The sequence below is a fragment of the Musa acuminata genome, chromosome BXJ1-11 (genome assembly GCF_036884655.1).
Source record: "Musa acuminata AAA Group cultivar baxijiao chromosome BXJ1-11, Cavendish_Baxijiao_AAA, whole genome shotgun sequence".
Lineage (NCBI taxonomy): Eukaryota > Viridiplantae > Streptophyta > Magnoliopsida > Zingiberales > Musaceae > Musa > Musa acuminata.
Genome location: NC_088337.1, coordinates 403,110 through 418,614, shown reverse-complemented (window position 1 = coordinate 418,614; position 15,505 = coordinate 403,110). Strand labels below are relative to the sequence as shown.

General features: G+C 41.6%; 2 protein-coding genes across 2 annotated transcripts; both read right to left on the bottom strand.

Annotated features, from left to right (window-relative positions):
• Positions 1-2,458: 2,458 nt before the first annotated feature.
• LOC135596713 (uncharacterized) lies at positions 2,459-7,556 on the bottom strand. Its single transcript, XM_065088798.1, has 4 exons — positions 6,931-7,556; positions 6,315-6,761; positions 3,920-4,516; positions 2,459-2,759 (listed from the first exon to the last, which is right to left on the bottom strand). The coding sequence occupies exons 1-4, from the start codon at positions 7,420-7,422 to the stop codon at positions 2,628-2,630; spliced, it is 1,668 nt and encodes a 555-aa protein (XP_064944870.1). The 5' UTR covers positions 7,423-7,556; the 3' UTR covers positions 2,459-2,627.
• Positions 7,557-9,844: 2,288 nt separating this feature from the next.
• Positions 9,845-11,672, bottom strand: LOC135596712 (transcription factor MYB61-like). Its single transcript, XM_065088796.1, has 3 exons — positions 11,287-11,672; positions 11,080-11,209; positions 9,845-10,980 (listed from the first exon to the last, which is right to left on the bottom strand). The coding sequence occupies exons 1-3, from the start codon at positions 11,417-11,419 to the stop codon at positions 10,023-10,025; spliced, it is 1,221 nt and encodes a 406-aa protein (XP_064944868.1). The 5' UTR covers positions 11,420-11,672; the 3' UTR covers positions 9,845-10,022.
• Positions 11,673-15,505: the final 3,833 nt, after the last annotated feature.

The window sequence follows — 15,505 nt, the reverse complement described above, 5'->3', positions numbered from 1 at the left end:
AAAAAAAAAAAAAGACCAAGATGCATTCAACTTCAACAAATATATAAATCTTATTAAGCTATAACAAGCGTTTGACAAAAATACTCATATCTTGGCAAACGTATCTTCAGTGAGTGGAGCGGCTATTTCGCCATGTAAGATTGCATCATCTTGCTTTTCCGTATTTCTGATGCTACATCTGAGGTTACCTGTCATGAAGAACAATACCAACACAAAATGGTTCTGTTGTTCAGCTTCTCGATCGCATGACAAAGTGAGAAGCATAATGACCAGAAGCTTTTCTGTGTGCATAAACATATGATATACAAGGGCACTTGTATTAAGACCCAATTAGAAATACTGTCCTTGAATTAAAAAAAGGGATCAAATGCAAAGGAGGATTTGACGGTGAATTATTACACGAATTAGCAATGCCTTGTAAACAAATTGAGGAGATTATTCTCATTTTTTAATTAACCAACAAAAAGGCCAACATGCTATCAGTACTGAATCACCGCAGCCAAGTCTTTGAAACCAAAATTATGCCAATCATTTATTATATCTTTAAGAAAGATTACAACCTTGATCTCTAGATCCCTCTGGGGACTGACTAGATTGACAATGCTCACTCAATCTGGGACAAGTTTCTTCAAATGTTGTTGGCCAACCTCTCCCAAATGGTCATGTTACCATGGTTCACCAATTATTTGTGCTTTCAAGACGAACGTTATTTCCTATATCTAATGTTGTTGGCCAACCTCTCCCAAATGGCCAACTTCTTCCACTCTTGGGTAATTTTAAAAAATTGTTCCCCTGCTCCATGAGCATAAAATTCAGACAAAATAGTTAATTAGTCTACACTATCAATTAGCCAGTGTTTCAGGTGTCAGCAAGTGATTTAGTTTTTCCAACTTACCTTGACTACAAATGCAATTGAGATGACTATCAGATTGAATCACCACAGCCAAGTCTTTGAAACAAAAATTTATACCAATCATTGATTATGCCTTTAAGAAAAATTACATTCTTGACCTCCATATCCCATTAGAACTGACTAGAATTACAATGCTCACTCAACCTCGGACAAGTTTCTTCAGATATTAAACAACTGCTCCCAGATGGTCGTGGTTCACCAAATTATGTGTGCTTTTAAGATGAATATGGTTTCCTATATCTAAAGTTGCCTCCCTATAAAGTTCTATTATTTCATGGTTTCAGCCTCCTCAACTTCTTCCACTCTTGGGTAATTTGAGAAAATTACTCCCCGGCTCCATGAGCATAAAATTCAGACAAAATGGGGTTAATCAGTCTACAGTCTACACTATCAATTAGCCAGTGCTTCAGGTGTCAGAAAGTGATTTAGTTTTTCCAACTTACCTTGACTACAAATCCAAAACCAAGTCAAAACCTTTACAACTAAATAGTAATCAATCACAATTTTATCGAATCTTCCATGAGACCCCGGTTTGAGTTGTTCACTAGACCTAGCCCCTATTACTAGAAAAAACTCTCAGACGATGATAATGACAAAATAATGTCCTGACTCCTAAATCTAGCGAGAACTGTGTATTTTAACACTTAGTGCCCCATTTGCTATTTGGCCTTCTTTCCCATACTAATCCATAGCCTAGAAGCTATGTTGGTACCACAGAAGACTAGATATAAATGCAGTCCTTAGAACAAATTATGATGGAATGTTTGACATATAGCTTTTATCCTGATGAATCACAATCATTTGATATATTAGCATGGGGTACTAGACAGTTTCTTTACATACAACAATTCTCTCTTTCCAGTGAGATCACATGTAATAACAAATACAAAATTTAACTGGTCCCCATTTCTTTATGTAATTGATAATATCAGACATGGGTACATCCATTAGCACACAAGATAGTCAAGAATGCTTATCCAACTACATGGCATAATGGGTCTTTACAACTGATTCCTAAAAGTTCAATCTTCTCTCATCAGCTCCATCAAATCATTAATATAATTTCTATATAAATTTTTCTAAGTATTCCTCTCATCTACTATTCTCCCTGAAAAAATCCATACATCTTCATACAGGAATCATATCAGATAGCATAAACTTATATGTATCCTTAATACAGTTTTGTGCCACACATCACTAGGAGTACCTATAATTATTAATTAAATTCCATTAATGAAATAAATGTCCAAAAAAGTTAGCAGCATACAACTATCACAGTCAAAACATGAGACTAGAATTGCAGATGAGAAAGCTACAGTGTTAATCCTAATTATAAAGCTCACAGGGAATTAAGTTTGAATGATACACTTGTGTAATAGACATCCTGCCAATTAAACTTTTAAGTAACTACGATGAAGCAATAATACAAGGAAACATCTACAGAGTGAACAAAAATAGGCCTGATGAGGTCAATTGTGCATTTAGAATCAACCATTAAATAATGAAACTAGACTTCAAGCACAGAAACTATGATGCACATCAAGATCAACCAATTCTCTAGGAAATGATTAATTGTTTAGCAGCAATGATATCATCAGCAGGATAAAATGAAGAATCTCACAATTCATTGCATATTAAGTTCACAAAATTAGGGAGGAAAGATGTGTACATTTGATTTATGTTATAAGTAAGAAATAATGTACCGGTGACTGTCTTACATTATGCGCATCGAAGATGGCCCAGAAACAGCAACAACTTTCTGAGCTCTCTGGGCTTCAAATTTGTACAAACCTCTTAATTCTTTCTTTGCCTTCCGTGCTTCTCTTCTCTCTTCTTTTATAGCAGCCTACATTTTAAATTAAAGAATTATGTCAGCAATGAGTACTCATTCAAACAAAGCAACATCTCCCAAGAGAAATAAAAAGAATAAAGCATCATAGCCACTACCAAAACCATTACAATGACTCCATCAAAAAGGAAAAAGCCCGATCAGCAAACAATGTCCCAGGAATAGATATAAAATTATATCCAACAAACAGAAGAGAAGTGTTATGCAAATAGTTAAGCCAAATCATGACTAAGAACTATTTCTGAACATTTTGCTTTTCTTTCTTACTTCTGATGTAGATGATAACAACCAACTGCTTAAAAAACAACCTGTCAAATTGAGAAGCGCAAAAATACAGCTATATGACTTGCTGAATCTTAGCGATCTTGATATTACTTCGAGAATAAAAAAGAATTAATCTTTGAAAAAACTTGATCCAACAATATGGAGCAAGGTTTGCAATACCGAATGATACCGCCCGTACCGGGTGATATGTACCGGTCCGTCAGCAAACCGATACACGGATCGCCCATTACCGAGTGATAGCATCGATTGAGGACATTATCGTCGATGATGACAGAAGGAGAAGAAAGAGGGAGAAGGTAAAAGAAGAGGCATAAGGGGAAGAAAGAAATAAGGAAAAAAAAGAAAAGGAGAACCTGAGATCGGCGCCGCTCTCCTCGTCTGTGGTGACTTCTCATCCGCGTGCGGGGAGAAGAGTATCGACGTCGCAGGGTGAAGAGAGGCGACGCCTCAGCGAACTTTTTTTTTCTGCGACGTCGCAATTTTTTCTTTTTTTTCTACGACGTCGCCTCAACATCACAAAAAAAAAAAAAATTTCTGCAACGTCGCCTCAGTGACGTCGCCCCGCGTGGGGAGAAGAGAGGTATACCGAACAGTTTACCTCTTATATATATGTGTATGTATATACATACATATATATATATATATATGTATGTATGTATATACATACATATATATATATATATACACCGAGCGGTATACCGAAATATACCACTCGGTATACAGTACAATACCGTACTGTATCAAGCATTTCTCAAAATTTTGATACGGTACAAAATTTCAATCCTTGATATGGAGTAAACACAATATTGTTATTTATTCATAGAAAAATCACAATAGATAATGAATCATGTGATCCAAACTTCACTTATTACCTTGCGCTCTTTCTTTTCCTCCTTTGACTCTTGACTGTGTGGTCTTCTCTTTGGCTTCTCACTGCTCAAGACCACTGAGGTCTTTACTTTTTCAGCAGTTCTTCTCTTGTTTGGTAGATAATCCACTGGAAGCTTCGCCTTTCCTCGCAGTGAAATCACATTATTCTTTGCAGTTGAATCTCCAGGAAAGATTCTTGGAAGCCTCCTTTCAGGATTTTCTGGTGCTTGTATTCTCCCAGGGTGGTTGTCAAGGTTTGAGTAGGTAGAAACAATTGTCTCACAGTCCCAGGTTTCAGATTCATCACTACTTTCTTCAACAAACACCATTTCATCATATTCGCTTTCATTTAAGTACCTTTCAGCATACTCTGCACATTTGCGGATCACTTCAGCAGACTCGTCTACCTCTGTGGCATTGGCTTCCTCTTGATGACCATGCTTGGTACTCCCTGGAACTCCATACTTCCCCTGGAGTTCTAAATCATCTAGTGCAAACTCTTTAAGGGCATCATGAAGCTTACTGTTAAGTAATTCACGTTCAGTATTGTAGGGAACATCGTCGCTATCACTATCATCGTCATACTCTCTCAGCGTGAGCTGTGGGAAAAAGAAGTACCCAGAGGTCAAATAAACCTTCTATTAAGTGAATGTTAAAAGAAGGTAATGGTAAAAGCATAAGACACATCTGAAATAATACTAAGCTTCAACAATTCATGACCTAAAATGTAAGTGCAGTTTCTTAAAAAGAGTCGTGACACAGAGCCAAGATGTGATTCTGCAAACATTTCAGAGGCATTACTTTGTTCTATAATCATATTGCATAAGTTGCTGTGATCACAATTCCACTAAACTGATTTATCAACATATCTTCATGTTAAATACAATAACACATTGTCATGCTGAAACATGAGGCTCGTTGACAGTCGTAACTTGTAAAATAGATTTGTAACAATAAAAGATAAATAGTAGATCTAAGGGACAATTTCAGTTGCTGCTGAACTTAGAGAAACAAGATGGTAAAAACTACCTCGTAACAGATGACTATCCATAACATTTGCTTAAAAAATACATAATATCCTGCTGAAGTAAAACAAGCAAATCAGAAAAGGAAACATAACAATGGAGCTATAAGATATATATGGTGAATGGATCTAGAAACATAAATTTACAGATAACAATAATTAAACAAGAGAAGTTATAACAAAAGCATTGCAAGAACTAATACGAAGATGATGCAGCTACTGTTAGAATAATTTTTTTATTTTTCTTTTATTGCTTGTTGGTTCCTGTTACAACATATTACCAGTGCAGAATGGAACACTAGATACAGAGCCCTCAAACTTTGCCTCAGTTGAATTCTCACCCAATTGCAATTATCTTTAAACAATCCAACACAACATTGGTATATCTTTAACACATAAGGGATCACAGAATATTATGTGATATTCTATAATTTAAGCTAGAATATGCTACAGTGTGGGGGAACTTTGTATTTGCAGGTTGCTACAACTCTCAACTATGAAAATGGATTACTTCCTAAACAGTGGATGCAGGCTTACCGTCTGAAACAGCTTAGTCCTATATAATGTGCTATTACTCTTCTCTTACCACCACCCATTGTGAGTCATAGATTTGATGCCTTGCCTTCAGCATTAATCAGTAACAGAAGTGATCATTCTCAATTTACATAAGCAATATCTTGCAAGTTAATTGTTAGAAAACAATTTTGGGAATATTGCTGATATAGGAAACATGATCCTCAAATACTACATAGGAAAAGAAGGTTATACACTACCAGAAAGAATTCAAGGCAACAAGTTCATAGTCTTTCGCTTTATGAGGTTTCTCCTTAGTTTTATGTTAATGAAGCTTTCATTCCATTTTCAAGATAAAGCACACAAATAAAAAGAAAAACTTTTTGATTATAAGAATGCCAGATCTTGTAGAAATTTTAAAATTGATGATGTTAATTGCAGCTCTAAGCAAAAAAAGAAGAAATCAGCCCTAACATATGCTAAATTTATCTTAAAAAATCAAACAACCATCACAGAAAAAAGAAACTGCTTTCATAACTCTTCAAATTTGATATACAATTGGTTAAAAGACAATACTGATCTAACAGATTGGTAGATAATGATGACACCAAATTTTCAACTAATTGTGTATCCACTGGCAGTAAATTGTAAACTTATTAAAATACAATCATGAGTCTGTGCATCTAATCCACTAGCAGTACTCATATGTGCTTGTCACATAATTATGTCCACAACAAATGATCATGGTCATACATATAAGACAATCATGTTGATAAGATAGATCCATCTCCATTATATTTCTACATGCAAAGCAGTCTTTAAATGACATGAGAGAAAATATGAAGCAAAGGAAAACAGACCAGATCAAACTGTTCGTCCAGAAGGCGACGCACTCTTGGCTTCTCATCACTTCTTAAAACACGTTTCCCATTCTGCTCCGGTTCAACTGCTGCATCCTCCTGCTCCTGCTGCTGCAAAAGGCCATCTTTTACCACACCAACCTCTTCAGCTCTGCCAGACTTATCATCACGTCCATAAACCACCTCTTCTCCCTCTTGCTCTACTTCATCAGTTTTTTCCTCATCTCCTTCAGGAAGGTTTGCCTTGACCACAAAGTCCTCCTCCAAGTCCTCGACATCTGATCCAAACCGCGAAAGATCACTGTCATCCAGCAGCCTCAGTACATCAGGATCCACCACCTTCTGGACCTTGACCGCCCTTGTATTCAAAGCAACAGCATGCACCATTTCCCTATCAGTGTCATCCCTAACCTCAGAATCGATCCGAAGCCTTGAAGCATCATAAGCCTAGGAGACAACAGAAAGTATATTACAAAAAAAATCAGCAAAAATAGCATTTTTTGCAACACTGGACTAATTGATCGATTTTGCAGTGCAGGAAAGGATTCTCAAAGATGCATTGGTTACTAAGAGCTGAATCGATCACTTCTCATTAAAAAAAATTGATTACACGGACCTTGACATCGAGCTGCAATCGATCAAGTTTGGCCTTGGGGTTGTGAAAGTAAGAGGAGCCGCCACCGGCGTTCTTGATCTCGCGTAGGTGGACGAGATAGTTATAGCCGTCGTCGGGGAGGCCCAGCTCCAGGATCTCCTTCTTCACGTGGTCCGGCAATAGCCCTTCCTTCCCGAACCGAGTCGCACGAGCGCTGACCCATGGCGGCGGGCTGCTCACGAACACCTCCTCCTCGTCGGTGTCGCCAGGGGCGTCGGCGAAGATGGACTTGGGATCGTCGTCGGGATCACAGCGGCCGCGGCCGTAGTCATCGTCGTCGTCACCGAGGAAATCGGGGCAGGGGAAAGGGTTGTTGTCGACCCTGACGAAGACACGGTCGGTGGTCGGCTCGCCGTCGGCGGAAGAGGAGGCGGGACACGAGGCGGTGTCGCGGGCGAGGAGGTGGAAGGTGGCGGACTTCTTCTTGTCGATGAACTTCTTTTTCTTCCCCATATCAACACGGAGGGAACGGAACGAGCGCGGGCCGAAGAGGCGCGGGCAAAGGTTGCAGCAGCGGCGGCGGGGAACAGACTCTTCCTGACGGAAAAGGTTGTCACGAAGTTGTAGGGTTTTAAGAGAGTCTGGGCCGGATCGGAGGGGGCGTGACTGTCTCTCTTAGGGGATCGGCCCATGCCCCGACCCGTTTTATAGGGTCCATTGCCGTGTTACCTACGAAACTCTCATTGTTATGGACCAGCGCAACCCAACAAACTGTTCTGAAGCTAAGAATGAATATTTTATATTTATATAAAACGTAATGTATTCTTATTATAAGTAACCAAAGTAATTTATTTTTTAAAAAATATATCTTTTATGATTTTTTTTGGAAGGATAAGGCGGTGAAGATAAAAATAATACATGAGGCTTTTATCGATCAAACTAATTGACACATTCAAAAATATATCAAATAAGGTTTTGAGCTCATAATCTTGAGTAATACATCACCGATGTTTAAGATTTTTACCGGATGAATCAAGTGAATTTTCAAGAAAAGCCTCCTAGTTTGTCTTCTTTTAGGAGGTATCTTTTTTTTCTTGAATCTCATATTTTAATGATAAAATTAATTAATGAATTTATGAAGTATTTGATATAAGTGATATAAGAAAAACTTCGATCGTACACTTGAACCATCGAAAGGTAAATCGTTGAAGCAGAAGAATCAGACGTTGGGCCGGAAAGCATCATGTCATAGATTAGACGTCGGACAGAAGAATTTATCAACATGTCGAAGGATAGACTTCGTATCTTGAGTTCAGACATCGAGTCGAAAGGATTGAGAATTATACCAAAAAGATCAGATGCTACGGGAGGTTAACATGTCGATAGACCGAACAATATATCGAAGAAAAGATAATACGTTGAAAGTTACGACGAAGTACCGGATGAGTAGATGATATATTAGAAAAGGCTTCATGAGTTGTTAAGTCTTGATTGAAGTGACTTAGAGTCTAATTGAATTGGTTTTGGATCATAATAATATCAACTTAATTAGAAAATCAATTGGACCTAAACGAAAGCTAAATTGAGCCTATTGAAAGGTCAAGTAATGACTGGGCTTCGGTTGGGCAATGGCACACACACCTGAGAATCGGAAACATGGATTGTACTTTTCGAGATTTCTGATGGTAATATCACTCGTGTCGACGATAGTATCGCCTAAACAAACAGTGATATCATCGGATGATAGTACTATCAACGATGATACCATCGGATGATAGTACCGCCTAAACAAACAGTAATATCACCGGTGTCAACAATAGTACCGCCTAAAGAAACAGAGCTCAGATGCTCTGACTCCATAAGGTGATAGTACCGTGAGGCGGTAGTGCCGTCGGATGATAGCAAAGCCGGCTTGCATGAACAAGACCAAGAACGTTTATTTGGAGCGGAGCCCAACCCAAGTCAAAGATCGGTCGAATCTCGGACGCAACCCAAAAGAGGGAGGAAAAGCACGTACTGAATCGACGCCAACAACAATGTTTCGGAAGTCGAAACTCGTAAGAAAGAGAAGGCTGCAGTCATCGAATCAGTTTGTGCTGCTGCATCAAATCGAAGGACTTCAAGAAGGGTAACTGCGGCCACCTGAGGAAGATTGGCTATCGCTATTGCCGCATCTCTGTGAGGGTATCTTAGTTCTTCTTCGATCCAACATCACTTTGATCATATGATTAGCTTACATGTACAGCAATGCACATCAAGTTTACCATGTCGAGGATCGGAAGCTAAAATCTGGGGAAGGGACTTCTTTTCTGGTTCTTGGAAAAAGAAAGTAACGAAGCTGACCACCATTCCTTTTTCTTTCCATCTTTTTCTTCTTGTGAATTGGTAACTACAGAACGCATGCATGCCAAAAAAAGGTGAGAGAAAGAAAGAAAAAGAGAAAGTAAATATCCATGCCTTTTCCATCTCCACCACAAAGGAATCAGCACCGAGATAAGTCCATCAAAGAGAGTCCCACTCACAGATAGAGACTCGATAGCAGTAGGTCTATCTATGAATCCTACCAAATTATCCATCCAAATCCTTAGCTTTCAGAGAAAGATGGGGTTCAAGATGATGATCAGAGGTAAAGTTGACAAACATGCATTAAAGATAGCATTAATTAGGCAGCAACTTTTGCGCAGGTCCAAACTTTTCCTCTCGGAAGCCTCCCAGTTGGAAATACTCGGTGCCCATCAGACGAGAGCAAGAAATTGACAACCAGAAATCATGTCTTCAGAATTATGTGCAGTGTGCAGCAGCCTTCGTGGACGTCCATGTTGTCTGCTGCAGAAGTTGATGGGGTTTGCTTCTCTGAGAGCTACCGGCTTCAAGCCATAACTAGTTAATCTTGAGGAGGACGAAAGAAGAACCAGCAGCAAACTGAAACTACAAATCGAGGGAATGCAAGACTGTTGAAGAACACAGCGAAAAGACTCCCAACTACGAACATGTACACGGATGAAGAGGGCTGATGAAGTTGCTGCAACATCAGCCCTGTATGAATGAGAAAAAGTATACGACTATGGAGGATTTATTATTGTTCAACCTTTGTTTCTTATCACACCTTAAACTTATTCGAATCCCGCAGACACAGACTGGAAATCTTTGACGCTTGTGTCTGAAGGAGGTAATTGCGGCTGGAGCTGCTGCGTCTGGTGCCAGGTGCTGAAACCATGGAAGGTGAATTGGCCTCCCGACTTGATTTTGTCACCAAACAGAGGTTGGCTTTGCGTCGGCATCGCTGAGGACACCGGGAATGCGCCGTGGAGGTACTCCGACCATCTGAGGTCCTCGGCCTCGCCTCCGAGCTGGACTTGCACGTCTTTGTCGGGCGTCAGTTCCGACCAGGGGAAGATGCCGCTGTCATAAGAGCAGCTGCTTTGCAGCATGACTCCTCCGCTGTCATTTACTGCGCTGCTCCGACGACTATTGCTGCAATTGCCGGAGTACCAATTCGAGACACTGTCATCTCCCTCGCAGATCGGTGGGTCAACCGCCAAAGTGGACAGAATGTAGGGCATCGCATTGCAGCTCAACCCAGGATTGGCATCGAGCTGCCGTGCGGTCTGGTTGGACCAGAGGAGCTGCTTCGAGCAGATGGGCGGAGCGGCCGAAGTGGTCTGACCTCTGGTGTAGTCAGGAGCAAAGCTCAACAGCGGAAGCGAGAAATAGCTGGTTGGCTTGGAGGAGCGGCAGGTCGATGGGCTCTCATGGGTGGCGAGCAACTGATCCAAAAGGAATTCTTTGGTTGGCGTCGATGAACTCTTTGAGGCTGTGCTCTCGTCCACGGATTTGCCCACATGCATCGTGAGCTTAGCGTTTGCCAGGATTTGGAGTCCGCTGGAGCCGGAGTTGTTCTTTTCGCGATTGATGGGGGCTTTGTCGTCACTACCATCGACTTCCGCAAGCGGCTCGTGGGTGATGGGGTCGATGCCTCTCTGTCTCAGCTTCTTCTTGATGCAGGAATTCCAAAGGTTCTTGATCTCATTGTCGGTCCTTCCGGGCAAATGTACTGCAATCTTCGACCACCTGTTGGCGACCAGAAACAAAGGAGAAGCTGCATCAGAGAAGGCAAGGCCTCGCAGAACATGAAATCCAGAGATGGAGAAAAGACAAAGGGGCTTGTACCTGTTCCCCAGAACCGCGTGGAGCTCAATGATGAGGTCCTCTTCCTGCTGCGAGAATGTGCCTCGCTTGAGGTCGGGCCTCAGGTAGTTTATCCACCTCAATCTGCAGCTCTTTCCGCACCTTTGGAGACCTGAAACTTGTTGAATGAGAAGTGACACGACGCATCATTTCACCTGTCTTCAATTGTTTGCATGGGTGGAGGTATACCTGCTTGTTTAGGGACGGAGCTCCAACACCCATGACCATGCTTGGAAATGTGCTTGATGAGCTTCTCGTCTTCATCAGGAGACCAGAGGCCTTTCCTCAGCTTCTGCTTGTAGCAGCAGGAGTGCCCTCCCATTTGCCACAAGAACCAGAGAGGGATCTTCTCAGAGACCAACCTTGAGAAGATAAGGTTGTTTCCGTGAATTAGGGATGGAGAATGTGGGGGAAAGGGATAGTGTGTGTGTTCAGAAATTGTAGTTGCAATGGAAGAGGAGCTGGAATTGAGAAGAAGGCTGAGCTTAAATGTGTGTGTGTGTGTGTGTGAATGGTCACAATCAAGTGGTTGGAATTGAGCTTAAAAGTTCTTCACCCTTTCCTCTCTCTCTCTCTCCCCCTCCCTCCCTCTTCTTTCTTTCTAAAGTGGGAAGAACCCAAGTACCTGAGCTGCACATCTCTCATCATCTTGGTGGAAATGATGTCTGATGCTACCATGGTAAGACAGTCATTCTGATGTCAACTGGACAAACCTCGCAGACATTGATCCTTTGAACTTTGCAGTCAATCCAGTAGAATGACAAGGTTACATACGCAGTCTTAGAAAGAGCAGTTTTAATCTCTCTCTCTCTCTCCTTAGATTGTGTCCGAAGCAACAACCCGTGCTACCATTCCTGCTGCTCCTTACCTCAAGCAGAACCTAGAAAGACAACTACAGACAGGGAAAGGGGGAGCTGGAAAGTGTTCTGAAGGTAAGTAGTAGCCATATTTGGTTTAAAGACAGTCGTATCAAAATAGCAGTAAGCCTTTGTGCTGTTGGAACAAAAAAGAAGGTCGAGAAAATGAGATTATCCACTCGAATTCCCAGTTCCCACATGATTTGGTGTGTCAGGAGGAGCAGGGACTTGCAAGTCCATGATCACCATGGAAGGCTCCATCCATCCCTGCGTACAAGGAACAAAACCTTGCCTACTTGTTGTATAACAAAGGGCATATTCCTTTATAGTATCGATATCCTTGTTTCTCTTTGAAACTTGCAGGTTAAGCTGCCACTTCTCCTCCTCCATCGAGAATAAATGCCATGACCCATCTCTTCCTTTTTCTTCTGCTTTTGAGGCTTCTTCTCACGGGAAAGTAGCAGACGACATCTTTATGATTTCATTCAAACATTTTTCTTATGGAGACTTACAGCATGAATCTACTAAAATCTTTCTTCGACAACAAGAAACAAGGAAAGAAAAATGCGGCAAAATCATGGAAGCGATATGGTGGACAACAAAAGGAAATAAAGTAATCAGAGATGTGGAGAGTGAGTTGGCAACTTTAATTACTTAGTGTGCATCAATGATTAGAACTGTTCATGGCATGATTGAGGCCATGTGACTCTGAGTAATTACCCATTAAACAAACAAGGGAGGAGGAGGGTGGAAGCTGCTAGTAACAATCAATCATATGGTCATAATTAATGGTTGTGGTTTCTGCCCATTTAATTTTCTGTGATCACTCTCGCTTGTTTTCGAGGGTCCCCTCAGTGTGCGAGCTGCACAGATATCATGATGACTTGTTTCGACGCAGCCAAAATGCACCGAAACAATTCCAAATTCTGCAAGTTGGAAACTGCATACACCAATAGAAAACCGACACAAGTCACTTGCAACTCATCCATACGTATAGGAGGAAATGACAATGATTAGAAAGCATTGATGTGAGAGATTTAGGGTAAGAAACGACTCGTGTGTGATCCGAGATCGATCACATCCGAGCCAGCCCATCGGCAATCAGCACCGCGATTAAGTCGGGAGGTGGCAGCGGAAACGCTGCGTTCGGTCTGATCACCGCTGGGTGACCGAATCTGTGGCCGTCGACCGGGCCTCACGGAAGGGCGATGGATTGGACGGCCCTGATAGCGACGATCGTGGTCCTGACTGCTCCACGTAAAACGACATAATTGCCCCTGGTGCAGACGTCTTATGACTATTGAGTACCTGCACATGTTGCGGCACCCGGAGTGCTGTAGTACCACTCCACCACGTTGCTGTGGCACGTGCGGTCTTCTTCCATGCTTGGCACCAGTACGTGGAACTGTTGTTGATCAACTATTCGAACTTAGTATCTCTTCCGGAGAAACCAATCATTAAGCCAAGACGTGCTGACTTTGTTACTTGATTTTGATTGATGATAAAGAGAGCCGATACAAATTAATGACTCTATCTTCTACCTTCTTTGATATAATTGGGATCTCAGAAGCCCCAATATACTAGTCATACACGAGAGAGAGAGAGAGAGAGAGAGAGAGAGAGAGAGAGAGAGAGGAAAGGAGATGCTGGAAAGAAAATATTACTATTCTTAGATTTTATTTTAACGTGTCAGCAAAATCGAGGTTTCTTTTGGTGTGAATATGGGATTTAAATCACAAAAATTGTAGTTAAGACAGAGCTTTTGCATTCAAACTCATACGGATTATAAGGTAGCAATGGAAGATACACCATGAACAAGTAATTCTAAACGATGAAGGATAATGGATAACGTGAGTCTTCTATGCTTTTCATTACATGTATGTATTGTGCATTTACAAAGCATAACTAAATGTCAACTAACAACTATTGTCCTTTTTTTTTTTTGCTTTTATTTTATGGGTTTGATACAAAAACTGTAATACATTTAACGAAGAGAGGCAACCACATCCATGCAGCAACCATGCTAAAAGCAATCTTTGGTAAACCCTACTTGATTGCAACGTTGGGGTGGCCACAGAAGGGGACTAAGTAGATCTGTATCACAGGCAGAGCCAAGTCCCTTTTACATGAAGGGAATGATGTGTGGCTTGCATGCATCAAACTACAAGATCTTAGTATTCTGCTATGAAACGGAGGATATCGTCTGGTCAATTTCACTGTTTTTGGTGTCCATAGCAACGCCCACGTTTTTCAATGCATCAAAACCTTCCTCCTGTGTTGGCGTCGCAAGGAAGATGTATTTAGAAGAGCATGTACCCACCACCAACTGCAGCTGTTGTGGCGATTCTGAAGCCACAGATTGTTCATCCTGGCTGAAGAAGATGTGGATTTAATGCACGTAAAGTTCATGCCAACCCAATCAAGGAGGAGGCATACGTCGCCGCCCACAAGAGAACAAAGAGAGAGGTCTCCCGGCCAGTTTCTGAGTGCAATGACCCCAAGGCCAACTCCCATGTTTTCTAGTTCTCTCTCTCTCTCTCTCTCTCTCTCTCTCTCTCCGTCATATAGTTAAGAAAACTCGAAGCAACACAAGCTACAAATTTTCTTAGAAGCTTGCAGCTAATTATCTTCAATCTTAAGAAGCATACATAGCACCATTCTGCTAATTGATTCTGGCTTTGGCCCAGTTGTGGTCCTGCCCCTAAAGCCATGGCTCAAGAAAGTTTCAGCTCGAGGACATTAGTCTTCCACTGCACACCCATCACCCAGGATCGTCTGGTGACTGCGCGAGGCAATCGCTGACAGGGGCGGGTCCACTGGGGGTCTCCAGTGATCATGGCGTCTCCACTGCCATGCACGCATGTCCGCCATCCACCATTAATGAAAACCTGGGGTGCATGGCATGCGCAAAGGCAAAGTCACGCAGGATGAGGATATATATCCAGAGGGAACTGTTGATCGTGAAGCAGTACATATGATGCCCTACACCGGCCCTTCAAGGACCCTAATGAGGAGGCATTATCCACTGTAGATTGTCCAGGTAGGAGGAGCTACCATGTGTTCTGTGGCTCTGATAAAAGGTGAAAGTTATGATCGACGGGAAAAGAGCCGAGTAAGACACCCAGAACAATCCGACGGCCACTGTCCTAACGCTGTAGATTCACGAGAGGGGAGAGGTCGATTCAAGGTAACGTTCTTCTCTCCCGAATCAAGTACACTGCCCAGGTAAGCAATGGCGTAGGATGAGGTGGAAAGCGCATCAATAATTGGGTGATTACGCAAAGCCAGGCGGCTCCACTTGTTTTACCTTAACCTCATAATGATAGTGATCACTAATAATTTATTTCTTTGTCCATACATTAAATCAGCAAACAATTGGCATTTAAAAGGCTGCCAAATGTATTCATCTCCTAGTTAGTCAAGCAATACCCGGTGCACCTTGATATCCGCAAACACCTATAGAACAGCAGCCATGCAAGGCAGACTCATAATAGAGACGTCAATCGATTCATTCGGAACTGGTAGGGATAGCCTTCACATGCACGTCAATT